Source organism: Scatophagus argus, chromosome 12 (assembly GCF_020382885.2).
Source record: "Scatophagus argus isolate fScaArg1 chromosome 12, fScaArg1.pri, whole genome shotgun sequence".
Taxonomy (NCBI): domain Eukaryota; kingdom Metazoa; phylum Chordata; class Actinopteri; family Scatophagidae; genus Scatophagus; species Scatophagus argus.
Genome location: NC_058504.1, coordinates 2,805,019 through 2,825,247, shown reverse-complemented (window position 1 = coordinate 2,825,247; position 20,229 = coordinate 2,805,019). Strand labels below are relative to the sequence as shown.

Genomic DNA, 20,229 nt, shown 5'->3' with positions numbered 1-20,229 from the left:
TTTCTGGAAAGCTTGCTGTAATTTGATCCTCAACGACTTTAAAAATGTGCGTTTTTGTGTATTTTTGACTGTAAGACAGTTTTTTCACTGTTCAGCATGTTGATGTATGTTCAGGATCGCTGGTCAAGTTTATCACAAAGTGACTACTGCTTTTCAAGTCATTTACACTGTATGTGTGTGTGTGTGTGTGATGTTAATTAAAACTGTGTGTGAGCTGAGATGCTCCCCAAAGGGAACTTTAGTTTTACTGGAACCAAACCATTAACCTTTCAGATGACAGAGATCATGCAGCCAGAGCTGCAACGATGACAGAATGATGATGAGAGAGACACTGTGTGCCATTACTCTGTGTGTGTGTGTGTGTGTGTGTGTGTGTGTGTGTGTGTGTGTGTGTGTGTGTGTTTTGTTAATTAGTGACAGTAATCAGATGTTGCTCATTAAGTTCTCTCGATGCATGACTGGAGACCAGAGATGTGTGTATGTTCACTTCTGTGTGTGCCTGTGTGTGTGTGTAAGCTGGGAGTTTTGCCCCTGCACTGGCTAACAGTGTACCTACAACACACACACACACACACTCCAGATCTCTCATAATTAATTATCTTGGCCTGATCACAGGACCACTCTAATTAGACGGGCTCTTTCAATTACCTGCCATGAATTAGTCTCCTCCATAATACTCAACACATTAACCACATCAACAAGAATTAGCGCCCCCTGTAGTGCAGCACACACCAGTCGGAAAGCGGTTCAGAAAGCAGCGCTCTACACTAAACTCGGCGGCAGGTAGTTGGGTTGAGTCGCAGGTACACTGATAAAAATATTGTGCCTGATCTACTTAAAAAAGGTAAGGCAACTTTTTGCATCAGATTATTATGTAGATAAAGCAAGGCTAGTCTTTGTATAGGCTACTTACTTTCTTGTGTGTAAGAAATGAGTTTTGCAAGTAAAGTCAATATTAACTTATCAGGTAAAGTCAACTTAATTTTTCAAGTAACATCAACTTAGTTTTGCAAATGAGTGAACTTAATTTTATGAGTAAAGTCTATATAATTAAGCTAAGTTGACTTTACTTGCAAAATTAAGTAGACTTTACTTCCTTAAACCATTTCTTACATTCCAGAAAGTAAGTAGCCTGTACAAAGACTAGCCTTGCATTATCTACATAATAATCTGATGCAAAAAGTTGCCTTACCTTTTGTAAGTAGATCAGGCACAATATTTTGTATCATGCTTGGTCTACTTAAAAAGTTAAGTATGTGTCATCTATCTGTTGGAAATGACAATCCTCTTATCACATGTCAAGATATGTTGCCGTGGACCTAAGTGTTGACCATACTGATAAATAGCCAGGAGCTGGAACGATTAGTTGATTAATCAATTAGTTGCTAACAACTAAATTAATCGTCAACAATTATGATTTTTTTTTTTTAGTCATTTTTTTAAAGAAGAAAAATCCCAGATTCTCTGATGTGAATGTTTTAAATTGTGGACTGTTGATTAAGACAAATCAAACAGTGATTAATTTTTCACCATTTTCTTACATAGTATGGACCAAACTACAAATCGATTTATCACAATGTATACCATGAACAAGACCCACATGAGTCAAACAATCTTAGGTATAATTATGCATCTTAACCCAAAACAAGACTTGGAAGTCGTTTAGCTCAAATAAACAAATTTATTTGACAATAAGAACTGAACTCTATGAACTCCAGACATACTATCAGAACCCCACTGACAATCTTTCTTAGAGATCAGAACACTATAACTAAATGAAATCCTAGCTGTCAAAACAGCTACATCCATTATGTGTGCCATTTAAAGTGCAGAGAACAGATAGAATGCACAATACATAACAAAATTAAGCATGCACCAGCATCATCATATTCAATCAAATTAAATATTTCCCAGCATCACAGAATAAAGAAACAAGTAGTATAACCTGAGAGAGTGCATTGGGAGAACCTAAGAATGTGCAGTGTAAAACTAACTGTCAAACTTGATAAGAGTGAGTTCACTCAAATCCTATACTTTCAACACCATCTGTGTGGCTTTTAAGCATGCAAACAGACTTTGAGATCATGGACTTTGGAGGACATTTTTTTGTTTGCATCCTCCAGCTCCAAAAAGATCTTCTGAAAGACCTCAAATGTGTATTTCAGTTTATTAGGGTACCTTAGTTCCAAGGCATAGATAAGGCCCATCAGATAGGTGCAAGCATGTGCCACATCTGGGATACCAAAAAGGACTTCTGCTCCCTCGATGGCTATTCCAGCTTGCTTGGGGAGACCATCCCTGGCTTTGCTGACCACAAAGATGCCGAGGACAAATGTAGTAATGGCTTCTTGGACAGCTGCAGCATCGTCGTCATCGAAAACCTGTGAAATACACCAGAGAGAATAAAACTTATCTATTGTATAGTAATGTTAAGGATGCATAACTCCTTGTTAAATCTACAAAATAAATCTTGTCAAATTATCAATAACAGCTATTTTTGCACAAACGCATCTCATACTGACAGGGCTTTGAATCAAAAGTTATATTTTCTTTACCTGGAAGTCCTTGATTAACTCTCCAGTGTTTTCACCAAGGTAGAGAATGAGGCCTCTGATCACAACTTCTCTTCGGGACTCAATGTTGCTGTCCTACAAAAATATGAAATGAGATTACTCATTAATATGAGAAATATGAGATTAATATAAAATATGAGATTACAGATGTCAGAAGACAACTTCTTAAAACTAACTACTACTACACTGTTGTAAATACATGCCTCATTCAGCATGTCAAGGGTCTCATCAAGTTTCTTCCCAACGGCTCCACCCTTCCTCCTGTACAGGCTCAACAGCTGGGGTGTGTATTGGTCCAACTTGCCCAGGAATGTGGACTGAAGTGGCTTCAGTGTGATCCTGCGGAATTCCTCCTCAATCTGAGAGACCAAGAGACAAACAAGTAGAAACATAATGAGATACAGAGAGAAAAGAATTACAGACGCACATGGGCAAGAGAAACAGATTAAAATGAGAAGACATGATTAAAATGTTCATTATACCTGGGAAAACTCAAACAAGGCAGGCCATCGAGCTTTGAAGTCAATCACAGGTGGTTTGTTGAGGATTACATCATTTCGACACAGTGAGAAGGTTTTTGCCATCTTTTCATTTATGAGTTTGTTATTGTCTCTTTTCTTGTACTCATAGAGAATCTCCACTCGCTCCTTCTCAAGTGTTGCATCAGTTTCACCTTGAGAGTGGGGTGGGAGGTAGTTTACCTCAGATTTCGTCGCCTTTTTCAAGTGTCTACACGGAGTGCTGGAGTCTGCAGCCAATGTTTTCTTTCGAGAGTTTACATTTAGCTCTGGTAGTCCAAGGTGCCTCACCTTTGCTCTGTAATTGCCAAGCTTATACTTCAAGCTGTTGTGCCAACTATATAAACCATTGAACGATACTGGGTCCCTCAAAGATGGGTGCTTCGCAACAAGGGCCTCAGCAACCTGCTCCCTTTGTGCTTGTGAAGGATAGGCAGTGTAGACAAAGATGCTAGCTGCTAATTTGTCCAGAATGTTGGATTTTACTGCAGGATTGTTGAGTAAGGTTCCGTCCTTTCTGTAAGCTTCATTTGCAGTTTGCAGAATGAGTTCAGTGTCAAAGGAGAAGGTAGGTATCTCAAACTGAGCTGGCCAGGACTCAGAGTGAAGGGAGGAGGTGCTCTCTGGAGAAGACAGAATTATGGTGGATGCTGTGGAACAGGTATCTTCCGATGACTCTGCACGACTGCAGTCAGTGCTCTCTTGGAGTCCTTTAGCATTCAAACAATCCTCAAATGTTAGTGTGATCACTGGTTCAATAAGAACCACCTTGATAGTGTCTTTGTCCTTTATGTCCTTAGTTTCAAGGAGACTAAAAAACTGACCATCGAAATCTTGGTCCTGAAACTGAATACTAAAATCTTGTTCAATTGCAAATGTCTCTTGTAAAATATTCTTCAATTCCCCCACAGTCTGAGGGATTCCTGAGGGCAAGGTAAGCTTGTGAATTTCTTCCTGCAGTATGACTCGAAGTCTGACAGACATGTTGATTCTGTAGTAGGAAAAAAACACAAAGGGTTATTTTGAATTTAGGCATGCAAAAAATTCATTTACATCTTATTACAAAGAGATAACTTAAAAACTTTTTAAAAAAAAAAAAAAAAAAAAGAGAGCAGTATTAAAACGCATATGAGGCATTCTCAGGTAAATAAATCACTACATTGAACACTAAAACAACCTCTTAGGCAGGTGATTTTAATGTTGTGGATAATCAGTGTATGCAATAGAATGTATGTCCAGAATGTATTCAACTGGCTCAACCACATTAAAAGTCTTCTTATAAAACTCCTTTCTTTTGTAAGATGTGGCAAGAGGACCATCAGCTCTTAAAGCTGTGCTAATTGGGTTTGACTCACTCAACTGTTTGACTAAATCGGAGACAACTAGGTTATCAAGTACACAGTCATGTTTCCTTAAACCAGGCAGGATTGAATGATCTTAATGTTGTACCAAATGCATGCTTTGGGTAACTACCCAGTATTGGCTGAGATGGTGCATTGCCATTTAAGTCATTAGGTAGCTGAGCAGGCTGCTTTGGGGCAGCACTTGTTGGGGAAGGTACAGGAGAAGCAGTGCTTGCTGATGCTAAAGTAGTAGTTATGCTAGCTGCTGTCTCTGATGTACTAGCAGCAGCATCGTTGCTACTACTATCAACACAGGCAGGAGCAGCACTGCACTTTTTAAAAGCTCTGAAAAACAGATGCATCACACAGCATTAACTTTCTCTTTGTGAGCTGCTGAAAGCTGGAGAGGAAAATAAGCAAGCTGGCTTTGTAAAAACCGCTGTGATTATTTGAAACAAAACAGTGCGGAACTACAGTCTGGTGTGCCTGCGAAAACGCTGCTGCTTCTGCTGCGTTCAATTACACTCGGAACTTGGATAGATCTGGGTCGGAAATTCCGATTTCCGAGGTAAATGTGTTTCACTGCGCAACCTCGGAAAACATGACTGGCCACAGTAAGTTGATGTTTGTTTGGATGTCTTTCGAGCATTTAAAATACTTCTAAGGAAGTACATCAGCTACTTAAGGGAGAGAGGAAACGAGAAACGTCATATTCCGAGTGTAAGTGAATGCAGCAAGTCCGTGGCCGTGCTGACACCTGAAGATACACAGCGGAGATGAGAGGAGTCTGATGTATCGTCTCTATTTTTCGGCGGATTTTTCCGCTATTGTAGATATTTTGTCAACTTGTAATATATTAATTTTGTGAGGATATTAAAATGTTGTTTTTTCAACTTCTAAAATTTTGATTTGAGGGGGCAAGACATTTATTTGAGGGAGCCGGCCTCGGTTACAATCTTCATGAAACTGAATGTGATGCATGATTGTCTGATGACAGTAGTGTTTCCTCATTACTTTTTATAACTTCTGCCCACTGCTTCAACAAAATAACAATTCTCCTTTTCATACATTAATAATTGCAAGTCGCTTTTTGCGCAAGTTTACTTTTTAATTCTGCAACACTATGAAAAATAGAAACTGGCGTCCCTGCTGGCGCCGGCTAATTTCTGGCGGTCCTGTTGACTGGCGTTCTGAGCCAAAGCACGGGGAAAAAACACATAAAACATTATGAAAACTGAAAAGACAGTAATATCTAATCTAACTAGCTACTTGGCAAACTTTATTCTTACCTTAAAGGTTAGTCGACTCAACCATACGCTCAGCCTCTGGAAATGTGGCGCTGTTTTCATGCAGGAGGTACCCAGAATGCATGTCGGTTGGCGGGATTACGGCACGAAGTAAATGAAACAAGTTTATTGTTTGTTGAGTGTTTGTACTTGAGAAGATCGACTGGGATAACTAAAAAACGCTTGTAAATTAAAAAACACACAATACTTTGTATTTTGAACAAATGCATATTAATTTCAAACGATACATTTTCATGTAAAGATACAAACTACGATTTTTATTGTTAATTTCACAGATTTAATTTATGTTAGGTTTACAAATGCTCAGAATCACTTTTTTCAGTGTAATGCAGATCAGATGTGCAGGAGTGGAGATGACTGGAGGACAGACGGGGGACACTTGGGTAGGTGGACAGACAAACATACAGGTAGGAATGAGGGAGGGACGCACAAGGAAAAACACCAAGCAAACTGCACAATCCCAGCAGATTAATGGTTTAAAATCCTGACAGGAGAAAGCGGATCCACGCCTGCTCGAATGTCAGGTCTTTTCGAGTGTTCAGGTGAAGCTTCAGTGAGGATTTCCTCCGTCTGCAGCCGAGTCTGACCCTTCTGATGGATGAATGCCAGTCACAGTGATGCTGTGCACACGGGGGTTTAACCTGAGATTATCAACTGGGAAGACATGGTTTAACAGTGAGACGCCTGCATTGCACTTTCCTGCAGTGTCATTTATAATTTATAAGCACATTATGGAAACCGTGAGTCCACTAAAATCACCGATGTTGCCTTTTTTTCAACTGATTTGTCACTGCAAATGTCAAAAAAACATTTTTGATTCAGTTTAAAAGCGCAGCTCACTGATTGCATTTTCTTCCCAGTATGTTTGAGCCCATTTGGCTTAAACAGCGTTAGTTTGAAGTGGTTATATAAACAGCTTCAGCATTTAAATAAACTTTAAATAGACAACATGTCATCACACCACAGACCACAGCATCATTTCCTGCAGCGGTTTCTTTCCATTTGTTGAGCTGTTGTTGTCAGGCTTCCTTGTGATTGGCTCAGATGCTTCATAGCAGTGAGACCAGTGATGTGCTGAGAGTGTTCACATTCACACAGCAGTTTTGGTGCTGCTTTACACACATGACCAAAAATAGCAGGTGAGCAGATTTTTTAATACCTACACCCACCTGACTTAACCCACCTGAACCTGACCAGCACCAGCTGCATGTATTATACTGACACATCTGTCAGAACTGAGGACTGAGACGAGGACGTCTTCAAGGCGTTGAAGCACCTGAGGGCTTCTTTCTCTTCTTTGTTTTTCTCTCCGGTGCTCTTTATTGTTGAATACCAGCAAAACAGTTAACCCTCCATTAAAGACATAACCTCTGTCCCTCTTTTGCTCTTTCTGTCTCTTAAACAAATGATGTGTTTGTCTGACAGACAGGAAGACGACAAGAGAAGATGAAAGGTGAATTAATGCACATGTTGTTTGTGGAGTTTATTTTGTTCTGTTGTTTAGTTGTTGATAATTGTGTCATCCGTGTTGTTCATGGACAACAGCCGCTGACTGAAGTTCCTCTCACTCTCTCGGTCAGAAACTTTTGAGCATGTCATCATCAGCAGATGCAGCTCAGCTCTTTCCATCATTCACCTCATCCATTTTGTCTTAAAAGCCATTTCGATTTTGCTTGTCTCAACTTTGCTTGTTTCCAAGTTCAGTTTTGTGTTTTGTACCATGGATGAGTGAATCATGTTCATGTGTCAAGAGTTCTTGCTGTGACTCATGACCACACATGTAGGATGCTGTATGTGTACCTCTGGTTTAAAGCACTGACACTCTCTTGTTTCGGTTCAAGCTCCAGACCAGGACCAGCACAGGGTTGGTCAGTCTGTTAAGTCTATTCAAAGTGGAGTCTGGTTTCATTCTGTCCAGTCCAGCTTGAAGGGATCCCGGTCCCATCCAACCCAGCGCATTCCAGTCCAGTCCAGTAGATCCTGTGAAGGGAGTGATTTTAATTAAAGATAAGTTGCTCGGTGTGATGCCATACTGAGCCTGTTAATCTGAATCCAATAGGCTGTATGTAGCAGCTAGGAGGCCCTTGTTAAGCACAGGCTCTATTGAAGCCCACTGCATTTCATTTGGGTGGGAATCAATGCAGATTGACACCACTTAACATGCAAATGGCGCTCAGGTCAACTGGCGGCATCCTGCCTATTGGCGGTGGTCCAATATCTACAGTTCAACTCTCTTTTTCACCTCCTCTCTCTGCATTACTTGTCCTTCTTTTCTCCTTTGTAACCTGCTTTCTTTCCCCTCCGTTCCCTTTAAAAGTCTCTCTCTCCCGGTGTGCCTCACCGTCTCGCCTCCTTTCTCCTTGTCCATCTTCATCTTCCCTTCCCTCTCCTCTTCCTCCTCTCCCCTCCCTTCTTTTCCATCACATTCCTCCCTGCTGTTGTAAAAATCATATTCAGGATATTCGTCCATTTAAAGATATGAGAAAATAAAAGACTATTGATTGCTTGATAAACTGCCACTGATGGCAGCAGAATGGGAGTAAAGTCAGTGTAACCCCTTGCTGAGGCTATGTCTGTGTGTGTGTGTGTGTGTGTGTGTGTGTGTTAGCCAGAGGCGCTATATGGGAGATGCTGTGGATCAATAAAGTGTATTTGTGTGTGTCGGCCCTTAGCTATCCTTCCAATTACACATTTCCAGCAGCGCGGCCGAGCACAGCTCTTTGTTAAAGCCTTAATGGATCAGCTCAGGGAAGTGTCCACACACACACACACACACACACACACACACACAAATAGATACAGCTTTACAAGGTAAGCATTCTCAAATTGATTTGTTAAACAGCGTTTTGAGCCGCCGCGCTCTCTGCAACTGTGTAATTACTGTGAGAGCTGACGCTGTATCTGTGTGTGTGTGTGTCTGCATCAGAGTGTGTCTGTGGATAATTTCATGAAGCGCTGTGCGTTTGTGTTGCTAACAGTTTCCAGATGAAGGAAGCTCCATGTGTCTGATTATTGAAGAAGAGAGCATTTCATTAGGAATTTACAGCACCTCCTCACTCCTCCTCTCATCTCCTCCTTCCTTCTTCACTCCTTTTAGCTCAAGTGAACAGAGTATGGAGTCTAACAAGCACCACACTAATTTAATTTGCAAGTCAAAAGACAGCAGGAACAGGAACTGAAGCGATGCGTTAAACCACATGCACACTACAAGACTTTGAAAAGCTGTCCGTGCAGTTTCACACGAGGCGGGCTGTGGCTTAGAAAACAAACATGAAAACAGAAATAGTTATGAGTAAACTAATAAAAATAACTGACATTTGAAAGAATTAGAAACAAAGAAAGAGATAAGTTTTTGAAGTTGGACTTTCGTCAGTGTGCGGACTTCACCCTCCTCACGTTTCTCTTTTCCTGCACTTTCTGCTCACTTAATCCTTCCACTTTCCAAACTTTACTCTCACTTTGTCCTCTCGACTGTGGATGAATGGATCAGCGAGTCGTTTTGCTTGTGTGTGAAGCCAACGTTGTATTAAATGAAATTGTATTAAAACTGTTCATGTTATTAAATACATTTACACTCAGCTTGAGACACAAAGCAGTGGTCTTTGTGAAGGCACAAAAACACACGATAACTGACTGCAAAATGTTTAAGCAACTTCAGCTGTGACCTTTTATTTGTTTCTGTATGTAATCTGTGAATGTGATACTGACATCTGGATTTTGGACTTTTTATTTGTTGTTCCTGGTGCATGTGTTCCCACCACGTGATTATTTTGAGCCACGTTTGATGTCTCCTCATGTCTTTGTGGCTTCCTCCTACACTCCAGCGACATGCAGGTGACTTTAAACTGCCTGCAGGTGTGAGTGTGAAAGCTTTATCTGTCTCTGTGTGTCAGCTCTGTGATGAACTCGTGGCTTGTTTCCCGCCTCTCAGCTTAAGTTACTGTTGCACTTTTTATTTCTTGCATGTAAAAACATGTCTCCAGTCAGGCTCAGGCACACTCCTCCTCGCCGTCCTGAGGGGACGTCCTCCTGCTTCCCCCTAATGGAGGTTTCTTCATTACGCTCGTCCTTCTCTTTCTCTCAAAACCAAAGCGCTGAAAAGTTAGTTATCTTTGGACATTCAGCTACAGAATGCAAGAACACTGATCAGCTGCACAGATACACTGCAGTGCTGGGAGGATGTGTGTGTGTGTGTGATATATCGTATGAGTGCATTATGAATGAGTTCATGCCTGCGTTATGTTTGTTTTTGTCTGTGTGTCCGTGTTTTTATCTGACCTGCTGTGTGTCTGCGTAAACAAACGTGTGTGTGTGTGTGTCCGCGTGTGAGTGTGTGTGTGAGCTTACGACTCGGGAAACACAGCGGTCTAAAGGATGAAATTGAAGAGATTAGCATGGTCTTCTCTGCTTTTGATTAGTTCTGACTGGAAATCTGCGCGAGCCACAAGGGGCCCCTCAGCAGCCTGCGCTCTCCCTCTCCATCTCCATCTCTCTCTCTGGATGTGTGTGTCTTTCTCTCTCTCTTTCTCTCTCTCTCCCTCTCCCTCTCCTCTCATAGCGTTTCTCGCTACGGCAGAAATTGAATTGATATTTTGTAAACCTGATTTGTGGATAACGCTATGTGACAGCGACAAATGCCTGGCTGAGAATGGTTTTCAAAGCCAGTCCAAATGAAAGTTATTACAGGGTAAATGTGCATTTCTTTGTCTCGGCGGCAGCAGCAGCCCCTCCTGGCTCTGTGTATGAGTTTATATGGGTTGAATATGGATCCATTTCCTGGGTAATTGAATTGATACTGTCATGCACAGGGGCAGTGCCACATTGCTCTGCAGGGCGGATGGACTGTCTGATTGAATTGGATAGGTGGGAAAAAAAGTGTCCCTGTGCCTGTGTGTATGTGTGTGTGTGTGTGTGTGTGTGTGTGTGTGTCTAAGGGGTTGTCAGCAAGCAGTCATAAGATAGACACACCTCAGTGTTCTCCTGATTACTGCTGTACAGCCAATTGTCTCTCCAATAATCTGCCACCACAACCCTCTGACACACACACACACCTCCGCCTGCGCACACACATGCGGACGGATACGGGTCAGGCAGCTCAGAAGCCATTTCCAATTCCAGGGTAGGCGAGCGCACCGCAGATCTGCTACATATTAATTTTGTCCCGGCTGAGATTTGCTCCCATTCAGTTAGAGCCGATTGATGAGAGAGCAGAGAGGATCGGACGGCTGCTCATTCGCTCTCCTCACCTCTGATTAGAAACACTGCCGCTGTCACCGCGCTATTAGGACGGAGGGAGGGAGAGAGGGGACAACGACAGGGGAAGGGAGGGAGGATGAGATGAGGGAAAGGGAGGACGGGGGGGAGAGATAGCAGAGAAGGATAATGGGGGAAAAAGCAAGTGGGAGAAAGATGGGAATGAAAGGAGAGACGTGAAGAAGAAAGGGTCATGTGGAGGGAAGAAGGAAGAGGGGTGAGAGAGTGGAGACAGAGAGGGAGGATAAAGGAGAGGGAAGTGTGGAGACAGGGAGGGGTGAGGGGAAAAAAGTGAGAGGGATGGAGGGATGATACAGAAAATCAGAGAGATGGGTGAAGGTGGGAGGGGGGTGAGAGTGTTAGCCTTCATGGAGGAAAAAAAGAAGGAGGAAGTAAAGAAGTAAATAAAGGGTCCGATGAGGGATAGGAGGACTGGGGTGTGGAGTCAGACGAGGGAAGGATGGATGGAAAAATGAATGAGTGGGCAGGAAAGAGGAAACGACTGAGGAGTGCAGGACAGGGGAAGTTGGAGCTATGTTGAGAGGGGAAGGAGTGAGAAAGCAAGAGAAGAAGAGGAGAAAAGAAGGACGGAGGGATGATGATGAGGTTGAAAGGAGAGTTGAAGAAGATGGGAGTTGTAGCGGGGGAGGCAGGGTGACAGGGAAGGGGTGAGAGAGGAGAGAAAAACAGGAGAGGAGAGATGAAGACTGAGGAAAGCCAGAACGTCGGAGAGGTGGAAAATATGGGATGAGTGAAAGATGGTGAGAAGGTGAGGAGAAAGGAGCACGGGTGGAGCTCATAGAAGTGGGTGTATAAAGAGGGGAGGGGGGAGACGTGGCAGGTTAGGGGAAAGAAAGGAGGGAGGAGGGTAGAGGCAATGGAGAGGAAGAGTGAGGAAGGGAGGCACAGCAGCCGGTGAGAGAGATGGAAGAAGAGAAAGAGAGGATAGCAAAGGAGAAAGAAAAGTTTGCAAGCATCCAACAGACTGACTGATTTTATAAATGAAGACTGAATTCATCTGTTAGTTAATGACTGACTGTTTGGCTGAGTGTTTGACTGACTGTTTGGCTGAGTGTGTGACTGACTGGCTGTTTGGCTGACTGTTTGGCTGAGTGTGTGACTGAGTGTGTGACTGGCTGACTGCGGGTGCCATTTCTGCCTGATTGGATTTTGAGATTTTTGTAAATATTCTGAATTTGATGGCTGCCACACTTTTCGGATAAGCTTGAAAAGGGGGAACAAAAGGCTGGAAAAGTTGTGCACTGCTCACACAACACCTGGACCAGGTGGACCTGGACCATTCCACAGGTAAACAGGTCCAGTGAAGCTGTGCGTGTTGTTGGTTCAAATGGTGTTGCCATACCACAGTTGAAGCCTTTGCATCACTTTTGTTTGGTAGTCAAACACTGTAAGTTATGTCTCTGTAACTGTTACTTTCAAATGCGTTAAAAAGTGTGATACAAGTCTCTGCAGGCTGTACCACAGGGAAGTGTCGGAGGGCCTCCTCAACCCCCAGAAGAAAACCGATTCCCAGCCATATGGATTTGTAGCCTCATATTACATTCCAGTTTTCCACTTTTTACTACTTTAAGGGCGGTGAAGTCCTAATCGCAAACAGTGAAGCATAGTGAAGAGACTAACAGTGACTAACAGAGAGAATCTTCGTTATCGAGACACCTTAATGAAGGCAGATGACAGCAGATTGCAATAAAGACGTAGCAAACGAGGGACATTCATTCATTCATTCCCCCAGTTGGAACTGCATCAGTGATGTACCAGTTTGCAGTTATGTGCCACACGTCACCCAAAGTCTTTTGAAAAAGCTGACTAACTAACATTTTGTGTCTTATTTGTTCTTGGTGACTTTGGGGCAGGACTATGCCTCGGTCTTCCACAAGGCTTGTCTGAGTGTTTCAGAATAGTAGATCTTTGCTGAACTTGATCTGCTCTCTGCAGCTTCATGCAGCTTCCCTAAAAAATATATTATCCTTGTAGATGCTGGACACTATATATTTGTGAAAATATATTTCACAATGTTTTCATCACCCTTTCAGAAAATCTCTCATTTGCAACTCGCAAACGTTCACTGATTAAAAAAGTTCACTTTGACCCGCAGCGTACCTACTGACTGACATCCATCTCCTCATCTCACGAAAGCGAAGCGAATAAGCGTATCTCCCAAAATATCAAACTATTCGTTTAAAACTGGCAGCTTTGGAGCCATTGCTCACACTCAAGCCCTACACCCACCTTCAGGCAGACAGAGGAGCCATTTAAATCTCTCATCTGTAACTCGCTCTTAAAATCACATTTCTTCTCCAAACCCTTGTCTTTCACGCTGCTGTCACCACTTCCACCTGAAAGCATTTTATGAGAGCCATTTAACGTCTATGCTAGAAAGCTTTTGATATATTTCACCTGATCGAGCAAGCTAGAATAAAGAGAGTAAAGAAACCGGTGACAGCTGTAGACGGCTCACCACGAGCCGCCCTCCAGCTCTTCAGAGTCGCTAATAAACATAGATAGGTGGTTTGTGTTACGTTTAAATCACCGTATGAGTTAAGAGATTGTTTCACTGATTTAAAACGTACTTTAGTCCTTTGTGTCCTTCACAACAGACTGACAAAATCAACAGTGACAGACAGAGAAAAGTATTGTCCAGGCTTTTCCCAGCAGTTGCAGTCAGCATTATTCTCAACTTCAACACACCATTAACTCTTATCAGCTAAATGCTCCCAGCTTTAACTTAAACAGTCCTCTCCATCTAATAGTCTCTTTAACTTTAGGCCTTAATTATGTCTATAATAGCTAATCGGGTGGCTGTATTAAGGGCTTGTGTATGGTCCGAATGGCCTACCACCATCTAATGGTATAAAAACTTAACGATCGTTATCATCTTTCCATTCTCTGACTCCACCTTTTTCCTCTCTCTCTCTTTAATTTCTTTGATCTCTCAGTCTGTCCACTCTCTCATCCTCACTCCGTCTTTCAGGAGTTGCCCATTAATGCAGCCCTTAGGTAGACTTATTAAGTTCACTTAACAGTTAATGCCCCATTCAGAGGATATGATTTGCTCTGTAATGTTCAATCATAGCGAAGACATCATTAGCCAGCAACTAATACAGAAGTTTGAGTTTCCAGGTATCTGTTGGCTGAAGGTCTAAATTATTCATCCTTCAGTTTTTTACTCAGCTTTCAGAGACAATACAAATCTTATATGATCAGACCTGCAAACTCTAAGAGTGGTGGAGTGGTGAAAAAGGTGACAGGGTCAGTGAACACGCTCACATTCACTGTGTGAGCGTGGATAATAGAGACGTGACTCTCTGTCTCTTAGACTAGCTGACTAGTCTTAAAATAAGAAAACTTTCAAAACCCAAACCAAAATTTAGGACAATTTAATGTACAATATTACACATTGTCTAAAAAAATATTTTTTATAAAAGCCATTTGACACCGTGAATCACCTTCTTCAACAACTGGTGTTGCTAACAGTGTTAATGAATGCTTGTTTTGTTTTTTTGTTTGTTTTCTTTGGAAACGTTTCACCCTGAAGACTTAACATTTCAGTGGAAATGATGTCAGTATGGAAGTTAAATGTGTTCCTGTAGCAGCTGAACTTAGATGCACAGATGGGGCTGCACAGACCGACGCGTTCGCTGTATCACCGCTTAGCAGCGTCTGGTGAAATCACAGTCTGACTCCTGCTTCAATATTTACTCCTCACTGTTGATGTTCTGCAACGTGTTGCATGAATTCATAACCACAGTCCATAAATGTGCATACAAACCAAACATTTAACGAGCACAACAACACAGCGTTCGCCTCACATAACAATCGAGACACGTATTTGTGCGTCAGACGACTCCTGTGGAGGCTCGTAGTTTTATATTTTGAGGTAGTTTTCACAAAACAGGCTAATAAAAATAATGAAACGTGAAACTGAATTTATCGTCGGACACTTGAACTGTCGTCAGAAACGACTCTCTGGGAATAATAATCTGGGAGCTTGAATTTTAGAATAAATACAAGAATAAAGGTTAACATGTTCTAATGGACCGCCACTATGTTATTGATCAATTCTATAAGATATGATATCAATCAGCCATCCCCCCCGGCCTCCTCACCTCCCCTGCAGTTCTCCCATGGATCACAGCATAATTAAAGAAACCAGCCAACAGATCCAATTTAAGATTACTGTCTATGAAGAATGTGTGCAGTAGCTGCTGTAGGCCCCACACGCCACATCCACCCCCTCAGTAACATCCACTGAATGCCTATTATACAATCTGGTACCAGTGATAATAAACATGGAGGGAATCAAGCACGTTGCCACTGAACAGACTATGAAATGTTTAAGGTTTGAGGAAGAATTAAACCGGTACCAAGGCTATTGGTCACGACCTCCATCGCTGTTTGATTCTGTTGTGATTGATTTTTACATTTCTTATATTGATCCATAAAAAACTGGTGGTCTCCACTCTCGAGAACATTTGAATAGTAATTATGAATAATTATGAATGTTTAAGTTTGTCATTTGGTGAAAGTAATGTTTCAAGTAGTAGAATTAGGAACACTTTACTCTGTACAGACAAAGATTTAAGTTAAGTAAACTCATTACATTTCAATGAAATAAAACAAGTTCTTTTTGGTCCATTTCAGTTTAGGTTAGATTGCTACTTTTATTAGTTAACTAGTAAGTTATAAGGTCACAGTTTGCAGTTTAAGCAATGCTACTTTTATCTGAAATACATGATCATTTGATCAATCATTTATCACATTTATTCTTTCTTTCTCACATGCACACACACATACACAGGATGTCCTCACTTGTGTGTGTTTTCTAAGGTTTTGTCCACAGAAGTGATCTATGTCTTTTTGACTTGGTGAGTCAAAGCAGAGCATTTAGCAGCTAAAGAGGCAGATATTTTCCTCAGGAGCTGGTGGAGACAAAAATGGAGCTAAAAGAACACAGAATGTTGGACTTCATTTACCAGGGGCACAGAGCAACTCTGAATCAATGCTAATGCAACTCTGTGTAGCAGACTCGCAGTAGCATGAAGGGTCCGTAACTAACATTTTGTTTGAAACTTGTATCTTGCAAGGTCACTTCATACATTTCAAAGTAAAATGTCGAAACAGTGGAGTAACAGAACAAGCTGTAGAGATCCTGCTGAGTATGTCACCATGCAGGACTCCACTCCACACACACTCACACACACACTGTAAATGTTTCATTTGATCAATCAATCCTGCAGTACAGTAACTGAACGTTGGCCCAATGGACTGAAGACACCACTATATCTCTGCAGGTCTGGACTCTGTCAAACAACGCTGTAAAATCCCCTCACTTCATTTGAAAACTCGTCCTTCTTTCGCCGAAGCAGCTTCACACTTAGAAAAACTCCTTCTGTATTGCTGCACTAGCTCCATTTCACTTCAGCAGAAAAAACCTGTGCCTCCACTTCAAAAACTCCACTTCAATCAGTGCAGAATAATACAAAGGGCTCTCAGATTACAGAGGGTCTTCTGTACTTTAAATTCTGTAATACAGGCTGAAATGAAATCCATTTTTTGCTCCGATGATCTTTCTAGGCAATGTTCAACATGGTCAGAGAGAGAGAGAGAAATGGCCATCTGTCTGCCACAGTTACTGTGCCACCCACAACTACCACACACACACACACACACGCACACACACACACACACACACACACGCACACACACACACACACACACACACACACACACACACACACACACAGCTCCAGATGAAAAAATGAGCTGCTAAAAAACCCCAGAGAGAGGAATGAGATGCCGTTTTTCCATTTGTAGCAGCATGATAGCACAAAGGAAAGAGACAAAACATTATTTGAAGATAGAAGATACACACACTCTGATAAGAGTTGGGGTGCATGTGTGTGTGTGTGTGTTTGCGTGTGGGTGTGTCCAGGAGTGTGTGACTATTTCATCTTCCATGGTAACTTAAATGCTAGATGGAGGTCACACACTGGACACACACACAGACACACACAGGCCTCCCAGTGCACCCCAGATGCCTTATGGGATTGTAATAATTCATGGAGTTGGCCAAATGCTTGCTGGACCAGACAAATGGAATTATACTGCCCAGATGAGATGGCTGCATACATGTGTGTATGTGTGTGTTGTGTATTTGTGTGTTTGCGCGTCTGTGTGTGAGTGTCTCAGGGCCACCCGGCCCGTCGGTACGAAAGAAAAATAGCCGCTCTACTCTATAACGCTGCCCACACACTGCAGCTTCTCTGTGTGTGAATGTGCTATGCAGCAGAAGGCCGACACCGTGACATTGTTAAACCATGTTAGATTTCAGGGCCTCTGGCCAGGGATGTCACTGACGCACACACAAACGCACTCCCCAGCGCACACACGCAGAGCAGATCTGAGTGTGTTTCTATGTGCTGCTTGCCTGCAGGTTCCAGGCTGACCATCAGATTAGGGAGCCATTAAAACATGACAGCAGTGCTCAGGTAATGTGGGGCCCGGACGGCTCTGCTTTTGCATCTCAGTCTGAAAGGTTTATTTCTCTTTATTATATTGTTGGGTTGCAGTGGTTAGCACTGTCGCCTCATAGCAAGAGGGTTCCAGGTTCGAATCCCGGTCTGGGCCCTTCTATGTGGAGTTTGCATGTTCTCCCTGTGCCTGCGTGGGTTTTCTCCGGGTTCTCCGGCTTCCTCCCACAATACCAAAAACATGCACATTAGGTTAATTGGCTACTCTAAATTGCCCCTAGGTGTGAGTGTGAGAGTGTGTGGTTGTTTGTCTTTGTGTGTTGGCCCTGCGATTGACTGGCGACCAGTCCAGGGTGAACCCCGCCTCTCGCCCGTAGTCAGCTGGGATTGGCTCCAGCTCCCCCGCGACCCTCACGGATAAGCGGTATAGAAAATGGATGGATGGATATTGTTGGGTTTTGTTGACAAAATGACGACAGCAGTACAAATAACAAGCTCACAGCGCGCCCCGTTCACTGCATCACAGACTGTGTGGTCATGGGCCAATCACATGTCTCGTTAAACGATTGGCTGCGAACAAAACCGTGTCAAAAAAATCTCTCTTTTTTTCTGTCTCCGGCTACAAAAAGTTCAAATGCAGCTACAGTGCGAGTGAAGAAGTTTGGATACTTGGTGGTGCTACATGTTTATCTCAGTGGACACCTTAAAGATGCTGATTATTACAACCTGAGAATTGTTTTTGGCCATCTTCACATGCACGCAACTCGGGAATTTATTCTCCAGGAATGACCTTTTGTTCGTTCTGCTGTCACTTTGTGCCAGCAAAAAATAAATCGATTAGCTTTGAGATTTTTGTCTCATATTTAAAGTGTGTCTGAAACTAAACTCTCTCTTAATCTCAGATGCATTTATATATAAGATAATAAAGCAACTTCCAGTTGTAATTACAACAAGTGGGATTTTTTTTTGTTTTGTTTTTTTCTAAACGACCCTGAAGGCAACTTCTTTCTATTTAGTTATCAAACTGCAATGCATTATGGTTATTGTTGGTGTGGCTTTCATGTTGCTCTTCTGTGTGTCCTAACATACGAAATTCTTTTGTTCTTTTATACATTTGGTTTTTGTAAAACTTGACCAGGACTCTCAACGGAAACTTCCTCTCAGTCCAGAGGAAACAGCAGCCCAGATTTTACAGCTGAACCAGTTTGTTTGTTGCTCTACTTTAACACTCAGATAGCAGTCAGAATACAGAACTGCTCTTATTGATATCGCTGGTCGTGTATAGAAGTGCTCCTAGTATTTTGTCCATGGTACAATTTCACAAACTACAATCGTATATTAGTATATGATCTGACACCATTGTAGTATAATAATGACATAATATTCTGTAACATGGTGGTCTGCCTCCAGGTGGGTTTTGATTGGCAGGTCTGCTTCAAACCAGAACCTCATCGTGGTAGTCGTATGTTTTTATTTGGCCACACGTCCTAATTCCAGATTCGGTATTTTAGCGAGATCCACATCACGTACCTTATTGTACATTATTGTCTCTGGAGGAACGTGGACGTGGAGGTACAAGTTGATTGAAGATGACTCTTAGCTTACGGCTGCTTTTCTTCTCTCCTCCTTTAGCTCCTCCTCTTCGCATCGTCTCACCTTCTCCCACCTCATATTTCCATTCATCCTTCCCTCCTCGTATTCATCTCTTCTCCGTCCACTCTCATTCTTCTTCTGTTCTCTCCATCCTCATCCTCTCCCACCCGTCCTCCCCTCCCGTCTCTCCATTCATCAGTATTTCAACAGATAGCATCGTTGCTTTACTGCTGCGCAGGGCTGACAGTCTGTCTGTCCTGGCACTGGGCTTTAAACACACTAAATCAACGCCTGAAAGAAATAGATATTTTGCCGCTGAGATAAGCCCATTTCCTGGCGAGTATTCATTGAAATGATATAATAACTGACATGGATAGGAGAGCGGCGGAAGAGAGAGGCAGAGAGAGGGAACAGAGATAAATATGGTATTTGCAAGTTTCCTTTTGTAGCGTGAAGGCACCTCCTTTTTCTGGAGGAGGAGAAGGGGCGAGGGATCTAAACGTTGACAGGGGAGGTGGTAAATTGAATGCCATGAGCCGTCTGAGCCTCTCTGTCTCTAAAAAGAAATTCAATTAAAGTGTATTGGAGGGTTGTGAATGTGGCAGAGACTGGGCTCCCAGTGGCTGATAAGAGCCGCTTCTCTCTGCGAGTGGCGTTATAACTGAAGCCAGATCACTAGCTGCTAAACGTGTAATCCCCTGCAGCCGAACAATATGGGCCCCAGTCTGATTCAATACAGCAGCAGCCAATTCTCCACATTAAATCAACGCGTGAGGGGGGTGGAGGGGCCAGAGTCGCCACCGCAGCCGCCGCCACCACTGCACGGCCGGTAACGCACTTCCTCCGGCTTAAGCCACACACAGGAATCAGAAAGCCAGGCTGCTGACAATGGCTGCTATCTACCACTCAACACACACACACACACACACACACACACACACACACACACATTGTAAAAGCTCCCTTGGGAAGTGATTTCCGTCCTTTCAGTGTTAAGTACCTGCCCCACTCTGGCTAATACCACCACTAATACTGGAATTATACACTTGGTGTGTGTGTGTGTGTGTGTGTGTGTGTGTGTGTATGCCTTTTTCTGACTGATAAAAAAGATGAGATTAAGTGGTGCTCCTTGGCTGAAGCACACACACCAT

General features: G+C 42.7%; 1 protein-coding gene across 2 annotated transcripts; it reads right to left on the bottom strand.

Moving 5' to 3' along the window:
- Nucleotides 1–2,057: 2,057 nt before the first annotated feature.
- Nucleotides 2,058–6,054, bottom strand: LOC124068683. 2 transcript variants are annotated; one of them, XM_046407093.1, is made up of 5 exons: nucleotides 5,724–6,054; nucleotides 3,056–4,082; nucleotides 2,777–2,932; nucleotides 2,556–2,648; nucleotides 2,058–2,381 (listed from the first exon to the last, which is right to left on the bottom strand). In XM_046407093.1, exons 2-5 carry the CDS (start codon nucleotides 4,073–4,075, stop codon nucleotides 2,058–2,060), a joined length of 1,593 nt encoding a protein of 530 aa, XP_046263049.1. In that variant the 5' UTR covers nucleotides 4,076–4,082; nucleotides 5,724–6,054. The 2 variants fall into 2 exon arrangements, with proteins under 2 accessions (XP_046263049.1, XP_046263050.1); XM_046407094.1 differs by lacking the exon at nucleotides 2,777–2,932.
- Between the last annotated feature and the right edge of the window lie 14,175 nt (nucleotides 6,055–20,229).

Excerpts from the sequence above, each read along its gene's own strand:
- LOC124068683 (XM_046407093.1), bottom strand. The coding sequence starts at position 4,075 with ATGTCTGTCAGACTTCGAGTCATACTGCAGGAAGAAATTCACAAGCTT. Across the intron at positions 2,933-3,055 it reads CCTTGTTTGAGTTTTCCCAG|ATTGAGGAGGAATTCCGCAG; the intron begins GTATAATGAACA and ends TTGGTCTCTCAG. Across the intron at positions 2,382-2,555 it reads AGTTAATCAAGGACTTCCAG|GTTTTCGATGACGACGATGC; the intron begins GTAAAGAAAATA and ends TGTATTTCACAG.